The sequence below is a fragment of the Haliotis cracherodii genome, unplaced genomic scaffold (assembly GCF_022045235.1).
Source record: "Haliotis cracherodii isolate W230 unplaced genomic scaffold, xgHalCrac1.p SCAF_8, whole genome shotgun sequence".
In the NCBI taxonomy this organism is placed as follows: Eukaryota; Metazoa; Mollusca; class Gastropoda; order Lepetellida; family Haliotidae; genus Haliotis; species Haliotis cracherodii.
The window spans coordinates 31,016,521-31,030,436 of NW_027266341.1; the positions used below are offsets into that span (position 1 = coordinate 31,016,521).

The window sequence follows — 13,916 nt, forward strand, 5'->3', positions numbered from 1 at the left end:
ACTGACGGGATCGGGTGGTCAGGCTCGCTGACTTGGTTGATGCATGTCATCGTATCCCAACTGTGTGAATCGCTGCTGATGATGTCAATCACTGGATTGTCTGGTGCAGACTCGCTTATTTACAGACCTCCGTCATATAGCTGGAATATTGCTGAGTGCGGCGCAAAACAACAAACAAACGAGCAAACCCAAACACAGCAACGTGATAACCTCTTTCATAATTAAAATGTCATTCCTAAATTCTGTCGACGTAAGTTTCTGTTCTTATGCCTCACAAACATTAACTAAACATTGCAAGTTTTCAAGGAATGTGCGCACTGATATATATTACGTCAGAAGTCGGTGATTTGTCAGTCGGACAGTGACAAGTCAACATAGAAACCTGTTTCTTAGATAGTTCTTAGTTACATTCTACTTGTCTTTCACGGCACTCCATCGGCCCGCCCGTTAGAGTAACTGCACTTTATCAAAGCTACTCTAACCATAGTCTATGAGACGTCACGTTTGTATGTAGTCAGTATGTATGTGCCATAACGTTACGAAGTGCACAGTTATATGTACACACGGCGACAAAACGAAACAAGGAAACAATTCGGACATATTTTGGCCAAATCCAACTGTTTTAAATTGAGGCCTCAATTCGCTGAGGTCTTCAAACACAGATATGGAAACTGATCCCGCTAGGCTATTGCCCTCGCTAAATTGCTTCGGAATTTATATCTCCAAAGTTGCCCAAACTTGTAAAATGTCTTAACTACATCCCAGTTAGACACAAAGTTTTAGTATCTTAGACTATTGTTTTGATAATGACAACAATTATCCCTGTAGTTTCTCGAGTTTCACGATGGTTAATTCTGACTCATCTCCGATTGACAAGGGCGACGCCATGTTTGTTTATAAACACTGAAAGTCTTATCTTCTTGATATTTCATATTTGCATCTTTATCCGCACGTGATACTGACGTACCACGTTTACCCATTTGCTTTATCCTGCCGAGAGACCTACCCATTATGTGATAAAAAGCTTTATCATAGCAGATAACGTGCAGTCAGATTCAAGTTGTTTATTTCGGTCTTATAACGGCCTTCGCTCCATGTTTTGTTTTTGTTTGTTTGTTTGTTGTTTAACGCCGCACTCAGCAATATTCCACCTATATGGCGGCGGTCTATAAAATAATCGAGTCTGGACCAGACAATCCAGTGATTGACATCATGAGCATCGATCCACGCAATTGGGATCGATGACATGTATCAACCAAGTCAGCGAACCTGACCCCCCGATCCCGTTAGTCGCCATTTACGACAAGCATAGTCGTACAAAATAAGATATTTATATAACATGACAAGATAGCAGTCTCGTGGGTGAAGACAAGATGGCAAAACGAATATTGTGTGAAAATTCATGAATATTTCATCTGTTGTAAAAGTTAATATGTGTTAAGTGAATTGAACGTCGCTCTGTCCCCCTTGGGTGCGATCAAAGGAGATATGGCTACCTTGTGACGTCACAAATCCAATTGCATCACTTATCTCACTGCCACTGAATCTGACTGCATACATTTATACTCAATACACTGGCTATAACAGTTTACAAACTAAAATAGATGGAAGAATGTTTTTTTAAAATGTAGAATCTCACCTGAGTGTGTTTTGATATCAACATAAAAACACTGGTATGGGCGGCCATCCTGTAAAAAAATACATCAGTTGAAATAAGATCACTCTTTTCTTTTGATATCAAATATAGCAACATTTGTTGGTGATATAAATGTAAAGGTTATCAAAAGACACTCGGTGGAGATTCTCTATAAAGGCCAGGTCCCCCCGTTCGTAAAATGATGGCCACTTTCCGACGTTAGTCCGTGCATAGCGGAAATTAAACTTTGATTTGAAAATAAAGGGTAACTGAGAGAGAGAGAGAGAGAGAGCGAGAGAGAGAGAGAGAGAGAGAGAGAGAGAGAGAGAGCAGGATTCTGTCCTAACCTGCAAGTATAAAGTGTCAATATAAGTACACATGGACAACTGTCAGGGAGGGAGAGAGAGAGAAATGAGAGATATGAGCGAGAGCAAAGTAGAGAGGTGACAAAGAGAGAGCGCGAGAAACGAGCGAAAAGTGTGTGTGAGAGAGAGAGAAGTAGAGAGGTGACAATGAGAGAGCGCGAGAAACGAGCGAAAAGTGTGTGTGAGAGAGAGAGAAAGAGAGAGAGAGAGAGAGAGAGAGAGAGAAGTAGAGAGGTGACAAAGAGAGCGCGAGAAACGAGTGAAAAGTGTGTGTGTGTGTGTGTGTGTGTGAGAGAGAGAGAGAGAGAGAGAGAGAGAGAGAGAGAGAGAGAGAGAGAGAGAGAGAGAGAGAGAGTAAAATCATGTTGTGTTTGTTAGGGCAGCATGAACAAACTAATTTGAGGTGCAATGGGCTTTGACGTCGCCTCCAATATTATTACACTTATACAGCGACGCGTAAGCGAGTGTGTATGTTTGTGTGCGCGCCGGTACTATGTCGGACGAATGTCGATGTGTTGTGTCACGTGCACGCCGGTACTATGTCGGACGAATGTCGATGTGTTGTGTCACGTGCACGCCGGTACTATGTCGGACGAATGTCGATGTGTTGTGTCACGTGCACGCCGGTACTATGTCGGACGAATGTCGATGTGTTGTGTCACGTGCGCGCCGGTACTATGTCGGACGAATGTCGATGTGTTGTGTCACGTGCACGCCGGTACTATGTCGGACGAATGTCGATGTGTTGTGTCACGTGCACGCCGGTACTATGTCGGACGAATGTCGATGTGTTTTGTCACGTGCACGCCGGTACTATGTCGGAAGAATGTCGACTAGTTCGAATATGTATTAATTCCAGTGCCGTATGTGCTCGTCGACCCCCTTGGTGTTTGTCGTGCAAGAGGTCTCATCATAGGAATGCGCATCAGTGACCGTCACTGCATCGCTTATTCACTGCAGCAGCAGCAGCAGCTGCAGTAGCAGCCGGAGTCACATTTACTTTGTTACTCGTCAACACTATCCTTAAGCTCGCCTCAATATGTGTAGGATAAAGCCCGTCTCCGAACCTATGCCGGACCTAAACCTGAGAGAAGAGAAAAAAGTAAGGCCATAATACATTGCGAGAAAATGTGTCTGACACAGAGCGAAAATAGATACTGGAGTTATTTCCCCTATACCATACAGAAGTAGACTCAACCGGTGCCTTGAAAACTGTTCACGTGACACTCGAGTCTCTAGTGATGAAAACGAGCGCACGGCCCAATCGTTCAATGCAGATGTATGCAGATTTCAGAATAGTTTTGTCTGGACTCCTGTCTTCCTGAGCGAGTTAAAAGCGCTAAGTTTCTGTTCGCATCAACTTTTGAACCAGTTTAAAAAAATCTTTCAGATCATCTGTCTACGTAAAAAGTTGACAACATACACATTGAATTCAAATACTTTAATATTACATGATATTAATCATTTCTAAATTTTCGTAAGCTTGACTTTAACATTATCTTAAAATAATGACATTCCTGAGATTCTAACCCGACACAACAATAATATAACAGAACACACTACAAGTGCAACGAGGACCCCGGGAACAAATGTCAAAGTTTTAATGCGGGTGAGCTTGCTTGTCGTTAGAAGCGACTAACGGGATCGGGTGGTCAGGCTCGCTGACGTGGTTGATGAATGTTATCGAAACCCGTGAAGATCTGGGGTAGAATTGGTCTTCAGCAACCCATGCTTGCCGTAAAAGGCGACTATGCTTGTCGTAAGAGGCGACTAACGGATCGGGTGGTCATATAGCTGTCATGTAGCTTGAATATTGCTGAGTGCGGAGTAAAACAACAAACAAACAAACAAACAAACACAACACAACAACACGTTACTCAATATGGAGGGACGGGTGGATTATAACTGACCGGGAAAGAAACAGGCTATTTGCATCCGTGAAGGTTTGGAAGATTTATTAAATTCTTAACCCAAATATCGAGATATTTAACAGGCGCTTCTTTCACTTTTAACGTTCTCGACGGATTTCTTCAGGGGTTGTGGAAACAAGCCTAACTTTGGTGATTAATAATGAACGATAGCTGGCTTCTTTGACTGAAAAAAAGAGTAGAGCAATTGACTGCATTTAACATTTGAATTTATACAAGTTTGACTAAAACAAGCACACACTAACATTAGATAACATTGCAAGGTCGGAATGTACTGGTAATCTGACAGATACACTGTACCTGGTCCTATCTATCTATCTGTCTGTCTGTCTGTCTGTCTGTCTGTCTGTCTGTCTGTTTGTTTGTTTGTTTGTTTGTTATTTAACGCCGCAATATTCCAGCTATATGACGGCGGCCCTATATGACTCACGAGAGCCAGAGTGAGCCACCTTGGAATGTGTTTCAGTTGTATCACGGCGTGTCTGTGTCATGCAGGTCCTGGCCGTTTACTTCGCGTATGATGCTGAACGCTCGAAATATGACAGGGCGAACCGGGAAGGATCATGTTTCGGGCACGTGATCCTGGGGCTAGATAAAAAACCCAACTATACATGATTTAAAGATATTTTTCTACAAAGATAAACAAACACTTATTCATTGTGGTAGAAGTTTTGACAATATCAGAAGTATATCTGCCAGTATTCCGAAAGTTGATGCCATTGAAAAGAAAGATTTCCTGTCTGAACGCAAGCCTTTAACCCCTACACCACCATTGCTCATATCATACTATATGTAAGTTATATACAAAGATTGTTTGCTTGTTTGTGGTTAACGCAGCACTCGGCAATATTCCGGCTATTTGACGATGTTCTGTACATAACCGAGTCTGGACAGACAATCCACTGATTGACATCCTAAGCATTGATCTACACACCTTGGATACGATGACTGCAACCAAGTCACCAAGCCTGACCACCCGATCCCGTTAGTCGCCTTTTACGACAAGCATAGTCCCCTTTTACGGCAAGCATGGGCTGCTGAAGACCTATTCTACCCCGGATCTTCACGGGTCCGATTTTTTACAGGTCGACGTCACAAAGCTTAGAGTGCGTCGCTAAACAACAAACAATCAACCTTTGGAGAATAAATATTGGTTATGTAAGTCAATATTCACATTTAGTACAGAGCAGCATTAGACAGTATTGTGATGTCTTATGATCATTGAAATGGTTTTGTTGTTTATATGTTAATCACTACGCACATCTATGGGTGCCTTGTATCATAGCCGAGCACAAATCATCAACCAATAATCTTTATAGATGTGTACTTTTCCATCCAGAAACATTAAATGAAGGATGTCAGTTAAGACAAACAAGACAGCTCAGCTATTTTGTTTGTCAAGTAATAAAATTGGTATTAGATATTCAGCACAAAAAGGGATTTTTCTTAAATCTAGAGGTATGACATTGCAGATAGGAAACTTATAAATTTTGAAACGGGACAGGTAAAAAAATGATATCACATTTTGAAGATTCAACACACACCTATCCTTTTTTAATGTTTGTTTTCTTATCAAGCTGTTGTTGCTGAAACTGAAGGTCTAAAATCAGGGGTTTTGTATGGAGCCGAGATATATTTCAGCCAAATCTTTTTAAACTTTTTTTAAGTATGAGCTAAATTATATTTTTCTAAAAAACCCACCTGGCATTAACGAAATTATTGTGACAGACAATTTGTTTCAATAGTCGCAAGGACATTTTTTTATATATAAAATCCCAGGCCTACCCCACCCCCAGAATATCAAATGGTCGGTCCCTTATAAAAAAGTTAGTAAAACCTTACAATATATCACAAAAATAACAACATATTTTTCAGCCTACACTTTTGAAAAGAGGCATCTCTCTTAATTGGTGACTCCGCCGTGATACTGCTAGAATACTGCTTCCAATGCCCTCTCGCATTTAGAAACAGGTGATCTCACCGTAATCTGACTTGCAATGACATGCAATATATATGCAACGGTTGTCATGGAAACTGTGTAGTAGCCACAATCAATTCATTCTTTTCAAATCTGGCATCGATAATCACAGCATCTGCTGTCATGAGATGTCCTGGAGAATCTCGAGAACGCCGTGAATAATGCGCTCGTGACAGTTCCTTCTTGTGGCTTGCTCAAAGGGTATGAATAGTCGTATTGTAACTGTGTATCTTGAACATGATTTGTTCTACGAGGTAAGGTGTATGTTCCTCGGCACGAGTCAGTCATCAGAAATGTTTCCAGTTATGTCCACCAATATTTCAATTCTGAAAATAACTCCTTCCATTGCATGAAAGTTAGGATATTGGGGAAAATATACCATCCATCTGATAGCTTTAAATGCAGTCGACTTTGTAATTGAATTCTACTGTTGTATACAGCAATGCCATATGATGTGTAATGACAAAATAAAATCCGCTAGCAGTCTTCCTACTAAATAAAAGCGACAAAACCCTTTCCATTATCCCTAAGAAAGCCATATCAGTCCACTGCACAATACCATGTCATTAACATGTGTTTATGAATTACTGTGAAATAGTGACGACACAAGGTGTTCACAAAAAGGGGAGCATATCCTGCCCCACCGGTGGCTTCCATCACAAACACATGCAATACAACAATAAAACAACACGGGGAAAAACACACATATACATACACGCACACACACGCGCACACGCACACACACACACACGCACGCACACACACATGCAATACAACAATAAAACAACACGGGGAAAAACACACATATACATACACGCACACACACGCACACACGCGCACGCACGCACACACAAACGCACGTACACGCACGCGCGCACACACACACACACACACACGCAAACACACATATACACGCACGCACACACACAAGCGCACACGCACACACACAGACACACACACATACACGCGCGCACGCAAACACACACACACACACACACACACGCAAACACACATACACGCACGCACGCGCGCGCGCGCGCGCGCACACACACACAATCATTGAGAAGGTTCCAGCTGTGGTTGCAGTTGTGTCGTGCCGTATCGATCAAGGTATATCATCCATATGTTCCATAATTCCATTAATAACTTGATGTGAATCGAATGAATTAAATGCAAAGCTATACGTCGTCTTCGTCACGAGCTCTGTTACAGCAGAGATGGGACATAGGGAGTGAATATCTCCTGTGTGTGACCGCCATGGATCCAGAGGTTATTGCCTCCAAGAAGCAAGTGTGGGTATTGCCTCCAAGAAGCAAGTGTGGGTATTGCCTCCCTGAAGCAAGTTTGGTTATTGCCTCCCTGAAGCAAGTGTGGTTATTGCCTCCGAGATCAAAGTGTGGTTGTTTCCTCCAAGAAGCAAGTGTGGTTGTTTCCTCCAAGAAGCAAGTGTGGTTATTGCCTCCAAGAAGCAAGTGTGGTTATTGCCCCCAAGAAGCAAGTGTGGGTATTGCCTCCCAGAAGCAAGTCGTAGTTATACCCACCAAGACGAATGTGGTAGTTATGACCTCCAGGAAGCAACATGGTAAGTGTGATCTCCAGGAACCAAGTTGCAGCTATGTGCTCCAGGAACCAAGTGGTACTGTGATCTCAAGGACGGAGAAAGTGGTGGCAATGATGTCCTGGAACAAGGCTACAGCTATGACTTCCAGGAACCAAGTGGTACTGTGATCTCCAGGACGAAGAAAGTGGTGGCAATGATGTCCTGGAACAAGGCTACAGCTATGACTTCCAGGAACCAAGTGGTACTGTGATCTCAAGGACGGAGAAAGTGGTGGCAATGATGTCCTGGAACAAGGCTACAGCTATGACTTCCAGGAACCAAGTGGTACTGTGATCTCCAAGACGAAGAAAGTGGTGGCAATGATGTCCTGGAACAAGGCTACAGCTATGACTTCCAGGAACCAAGTGGTACTGTGATCTCCAGGACGAAGAAAGTGGTGGCAATGATGTCCTGGAACAAGGTTACAGCTATGACCTCCAGGAACCAAGTGGTACTGTGATCTCCAGGACGAAGAAAGTGGTGGCAATGATGTCCTGGAACAAGGTTACAGCTATGACCTCCAGGAACCATATGGTACTGTGATCTCCAGGACGAAGAAAGTGGTGGCAATGATGTCCTGGAACAAGGTTACAGCTATGACCTCCAGGAACCAAGTGGTACTGTGATCTCCAGGACGCAGAAAGTGGTCGCAATGATGTCCTGGAACAAGGCTACAGCTATGACCTCCAGGAACCAAGTGGTACTGTTATCTGCAGGGGCTACGTTGTGGCTTTGATCACCAGGGACTAAGCGCTAGCTATTATCTCCGGGGACTAGGTATCAGCTACTAACTCCAGGCACAAAGTTGCTGCTATGTTCCCCAAGGAAACAAAGTGATATTGTTATTTCCAGGGACTAGGGGGCACGGGTGGCCCAGTCGTCTAAGGCGCCGCGATTCGCTGTGCAGAGTTGCGTCCCTTGGGCACGCCAGAAACCTATGATTGTGGGTTCGAATCCCGGTTCGCCCCGATTATGTTTCTAGATTTGTCAGCACATTACCCGTGCTCGTGGGTTTCACCGAAGTGGTAAACATCTGATACCTGCATCACTTCGGGCTTTCCTCCCAAATTAAGCTGACACACCGTGATATAACTGGAATACTGTTAAGAGCGGCGTTAAACCCAACTCACTCACTCACTCACTCACTCGAGGGACTAAGTTGAAGCTGCGATCTGCAAATGACTCCAATCACGGATGGAAAAAGATGAAATAAAGATAAACCAAATAAATAAAATGTTCATAACAGAAACAATAGTTTTATCACAAAATGTGACAGATCAATGATCGATATTACACTAATACCATGCGACATTGTCTTCTCAACATCTCACTTACACGTAATGGACTGACGCAACCACTATTTCAAGGACAAAGTATTCCAGGTCGTCTTTTGAGCTTTAGTAATACTCACGTGTGTTAAAGTCATTCAATATGTGCAACGAGGAAGGAAATAGAGTAGTCATTTCGTCAGTGCATTTATCTAGGCCATCATCCATGTACTTGTACAGCGCTTAAACATAGACAGACATGCTATTAACATGCACAATATTTCTGATAGTTTTGATGTGAGAAATGTGTAACATTTATAACATGACAAAATCATCTTCCTCTTCAGTAGGAATGTTTTACAGGCTAAACAGAGTCCACTATCACTTTTGTAAGCTGGCATTTCCTTTAAGATGAAATGTTCAAGGGATGTGAAATACAACAAGAGCAAAACAAATCCCGAGCTTGCACTTAATCATTGTATATCCGACTGTAAACGAACATATTGAATTTTTAAGTTTCACTAACAACTGTCCTGGATGCATGAAACTAATATATATAGGAAGTAATTTCTTTTAAAAACGAAGAAATATACGTGTGTGTTTGTAAATCGAAAAAAAGACAGAAAGTGGATTGATTGATATTTGAGAAACTATACAGCCGGAGGATGTATAATCAGAAAAGGCATGGTCAGAAGTTATGTGTTCATCAGAATAAATAAACGGTACAACGCTTTAAAATGTTCCACACATATGCTCCTGAATAATGCCTATTATTACTGGGTGATTGAGTGACTACCTAGAAGTGACTGCACAACACTTCTCGGAAATCTGACCCAACCAGTGAGTTATCACAAGATATGTAATAGTTGTTTTTGTTAATATTCCGTTAAATGTACAAAATATAATGTGCGAGGAACCACATTGAGAGGGTTATCGATTCATATGATTCAACATCCCGATCGACTCATTGAGACAGTGAATTCATTCATACACATCCGGGCTATAGTAAACATCAGTGTATAATACAAAAACCGACCAAGCAGGGCACACTATTATTAGACACCGTGACGCGAGTTTATTTTAAGCGCAGGTATATCCTTGTATTACATCATATGTCACGTGAATTTTACAACAACAACGTAAACAAGTGTGTGAGACTGATGTGCTAGTAGGATGTAGGATCCTCGAGTAATGGATACCGATCTTCATTAACTATTAAAGTAAGCCACTATTTGCTGTGTAAATGTGTAAATAATTTGATTCTCCCGGAGTTATAGTACTCCTTGGTCTGTATGATTACGTGACTGTTTTGTGTCGTGATATCCTGTTTTGTGAAGGTTGAATAATCACCCTAACACTTTGCCCTGGGTCTCTACTGTTTCGACCTTGACGTTAATAATATCGCACTAATTCTGACATTGTTAACCCATACATTTCAGCCGAGGCTTACAGATACCTAGCCCATATCATTCCCCATGTATATGTGATGTCATCTTGGTATTTCATAAAAGTAAGAACACATTTCTCGGTAATACGAATCACTAACGTTTTTGACGATGGGGTGTGGTTCATTAACACTTGCTAATCATATAGCTGGAATCGGACAAAGGACTTTGCTTTTAGTAGCGATTTCTTGTGATTATGGAAATGTTTTTCTTACACACCAGTTGGTTAGAAACCCATACGAGATAACTGGTATCAAACATATGTGTGAGATCGAATTCCAGGCCCGTGATTGGCTACTCCATGGTGATGACATGAGGTCAGATGATGACGGACTACTTTCCTCAGTGAAGGTCATTCATAAGTTGCTCGTGCTTCCGTCGAACGTTCACCAACGTTTGTATTGAACAACAGGGACGTGTACATCTAAATGATAATAAAAATAAACAAACTCGTCCTCGTCTGCGAGTTTGTTTGTTATTATTATCAGTTACATTATCTGTTGTTATGTTCGCTCGTTAGATACGTTTTGAAACAACTCGTTGTAAGATCAATGGTATCTGACAGACACTCGTGTAGTAATCTCTATTTGTCGCTTTTTATTACAATAAAACGTTGTTACGGAATTATCGAGCTGGAGGGTCTTGTCAATGACCCGGTGTTATTCCACACCTAGATACCCTTGTGTGAAACCAATTTGTGGTTGTCCATCGTCATTAGGATGGAATAGGTGTTACTAAGTCTGGGCAAAATACAACTCTATTCTTATGACCCTTTGAATGATAATGCGAAAGCCACATGTTTCTATTTCAGATTAACACTGCGTGAATGTAATGCCACTAAGGACTGAAACCTTTAAGGAAGTGGAGGAGGAAGCGAAGGACGAGAAGACTGATTCACGTACATATATACAGTGTCTGATTCTGACAAGGAGGAGCTACACATTCTTGTGTTCTTGCCATCGATTGATGCACGAATGTAGACACTAAAGTATATATAAGTTTATTGACAGTGAAACGACGAACATGATTCAACATGCTGAAAATGGAAAGAGGTGTAATTGTCCGTTACACATTTGTTTACTGTGTCTGTATAGATGATAGCAATTCTTCAGAATTTCAAACTGACAATATGACATGTACAGTTTGTTGTTTTCTACTCATGAAAATTAGTCACGATGACACGGTGTCGTTTTACTACGCACTTCACGATGGCAGCTTTAGAAAAGGCTTTAGATAATTTGTATGATGACCTGGTGTCTAGGCTTGATCCAACGGAGTATATTCTGGACTGCCTATATGAAAGACACTGCGTCACGGATCTGGTCTATGAACGCATTAATGAATTGAAGGACAGAGAAGAACAGTGCAAACAGTTGCTGGATGTAGTTAAAAGGAAAGAAAACATTCCTGAATTTATAGAGGCGCTGTCACATGAGAACAGCCACACGAAGCTTGCCATTAAACTGAAAGAAGAAATTAAACGGTTAGAAGGATATGGAGGACAAGATAAAAACGGTGGTGGTGGTAAAGGCCAAGCTGGTATACAAATGGAATGGGAAGTCAGTGCGGAAGGTGTGGTAGAGATTGACAGTGTCCCGTTAAGAGGATGTACAGAAATGGATGTCACCATGACGTCTGAGGAGAGGTTCCCCTGTGTTCAGAAGCATCCCCCAAGAACTAATATCATGACGGGGAAGCATATTACACTCACGAATATCAATTTCAAACTGAGAATGTTGTCTAGTGACGGAAGCAGTGGTTGTCATCAGTTTGATGAGGTTGTGACGAGGATCAGATGTTCCTTTGGACATGACCCGGATATATTGTTCCACATGCTGGATGCTGAAACCGCTAGGCGGAGAGTGTTTCATTTGAATGAAGTTGACCAAACCGACACACTAGCTCTAATGTACAACCTGATCAACTACCTAACACATCCACTTGCAGGCCTGATGATGTTAAATGCACGGAAAGCGTCAGTCCTGGCCATGCAAGGGTATCTGATTCTGGCTTTACAGTTGATCAGTATTACCAGGTCCCAAGCAGAGTTGATTGAACCTTGTAAAGACACTGGCGCAGTTGTGTACATTGAAACAAATCTTCTTCTTCAGTGGTACGAGATTCATCCATGTCAGACAACAAAACAACGGATCATTAACAATTGCCATGAGGCCATTGATGTCCATTTTGCTGATGCATCATATCTTATCAAAGAGGACTACACTAAAATGTTTCTATTGAAAATGGCATTTTCCTTTCTTGGGATAGGTTGTTTCCTTGGAATAGTACCTTGCCAAGTTAGTTCAGGAGACATCCAAAATGCAGAACAGTGCTTGAGACAAGTTGATACCAAGGGGCTGTACAATCGACATTCAATGTTTCACTGTTTCGCCAAGGCAGTCATCAATTATCACAGAGATGATATCCTGACTGCATATAAATTTGCTGAAGAGGCAAAGTTGATAGCAGAGACTTGTGAGTTTAATAAAGAACTTGAATGTGTGAAAAGGTTTATGGTCCTCTTGTGTAGCAAGTACAGTGAATTGACAATGTCACGCCTTAATGGCACACATGATAATAAGAATGGTGTAGATGGCTTTGCAATAAACTTACCGACTGTTCCACAAATTGCTCGGTCCGGCGCTGGCGCTTGGAATCTACAGACATACCCGAGGAACATCACACCTGACATACAGCAAGATATAGTGTTTCTTGAAATGACGACCAATTCAAGGATTTGAACAGATGCTGAATGTTCATGCCGACACTGTCGTACTAATATACGATGATGAAATCTTCTTCAGATTAATGTTTAAATTTCATTTTGTGTGATCATTTGTTAAAGCGACTGTCCTGACTGCCCCAGCAACACATTTACGTGAAGACGTCGAGCTAAATTCTTCTCATTAGATTCTTCCTGGCAATGAACTAAAAATTCCAAATGTCCAGTTGTCAGTGTACTGAAGCAAAACAGATTGTAGTAGCAGATCTAGTATAAACGATTTGCTACAGTTTTAATTACAATTTTACAACCACAAAGTTGACAATATGCATGGTTATCAATCTGTGCCCCCATGGGTACTGGTGGCCATTGCAGCTATAACCAGGGAATAATCTGGTTATGACCTGACATCCAGTATTTCTTTTCACTATACATGTATTTACATTTATTTATTAAAGTTATGTTGAAGACAATTTTGAAACTGTTCTATTAGATTAAGAACTTTGGGGGTCCTTCATATTCAAAGGTAATACAGGTGCAGGGTACATCGTCTAAACATACACAGCTACTTAAGTGTTGATTCAATGAAGAAGGTAGTGCTCAGGTTTAAAATTATATGTAATATCATTTTGATAATATTTTATATCATGTTTTGTTTACGTCAAGTATGTAGGTTCTGACATGCTTTACTCTGCAAGTATTCGTTCAGATGAGTTAATCATGGTGTTGTTTTAGTACAGAGCTAATTTGTTAACATTTTACTTTTTATACATTTCACATTTAGCAATATACAAACAAGTTACACTTCCCGCCAGACTGCATGTTGAAAATGTATTGTGTAAGTTTAAACTTGTATGCGGGAAACTATCATAACATTTAATAAATAGATAGAGATATCATACCCTGACAGGCCAACCAGAATACAATATATAAGTACCCCTTTCAAAAGTGAAGTAGCAGTCATTGTCACTTGA

The 13,916-nt window shown here is 41.3% G+C and overlaps 1 protein-coding gene across 1 annotated transcript; it reads left to right on the plus strand.

The window, feature by feature from the left end:
• Positions 1-9,928: 9,928 nt before the first annotated feature.
• On the plus strand, positions 9,929-13,499 carry LOC139450392 (uncharacterized). Its single transcript, XM_071232083.1, has 2 exons — positions 9,929-9,995; positions 11,032-13,499. Exon 2 carries the CDS (start codon positions 11,396-11,398, stop codon positions 12,959-12,961), a length of 1,566 nt encoding a protein of 521 aa, XP_071088184.1. The 5' UTR covers positions 9,929-9,995; positions 11,032-11,395; the 3' UTR covers positions 12,962-13,499.
• The last annotated feature ends 417 nt before the right edge of the window (positions 13,500-13,916 follow it).

Coding starts and splice junctions, on each gene's coding strand:
- LOC139450392 (XM_071232083.1), top strand. CDS start 11,396: ATGACACGGTGTCGTTTTACTACGCACTTCACGATGGCAGCTTTAGAA.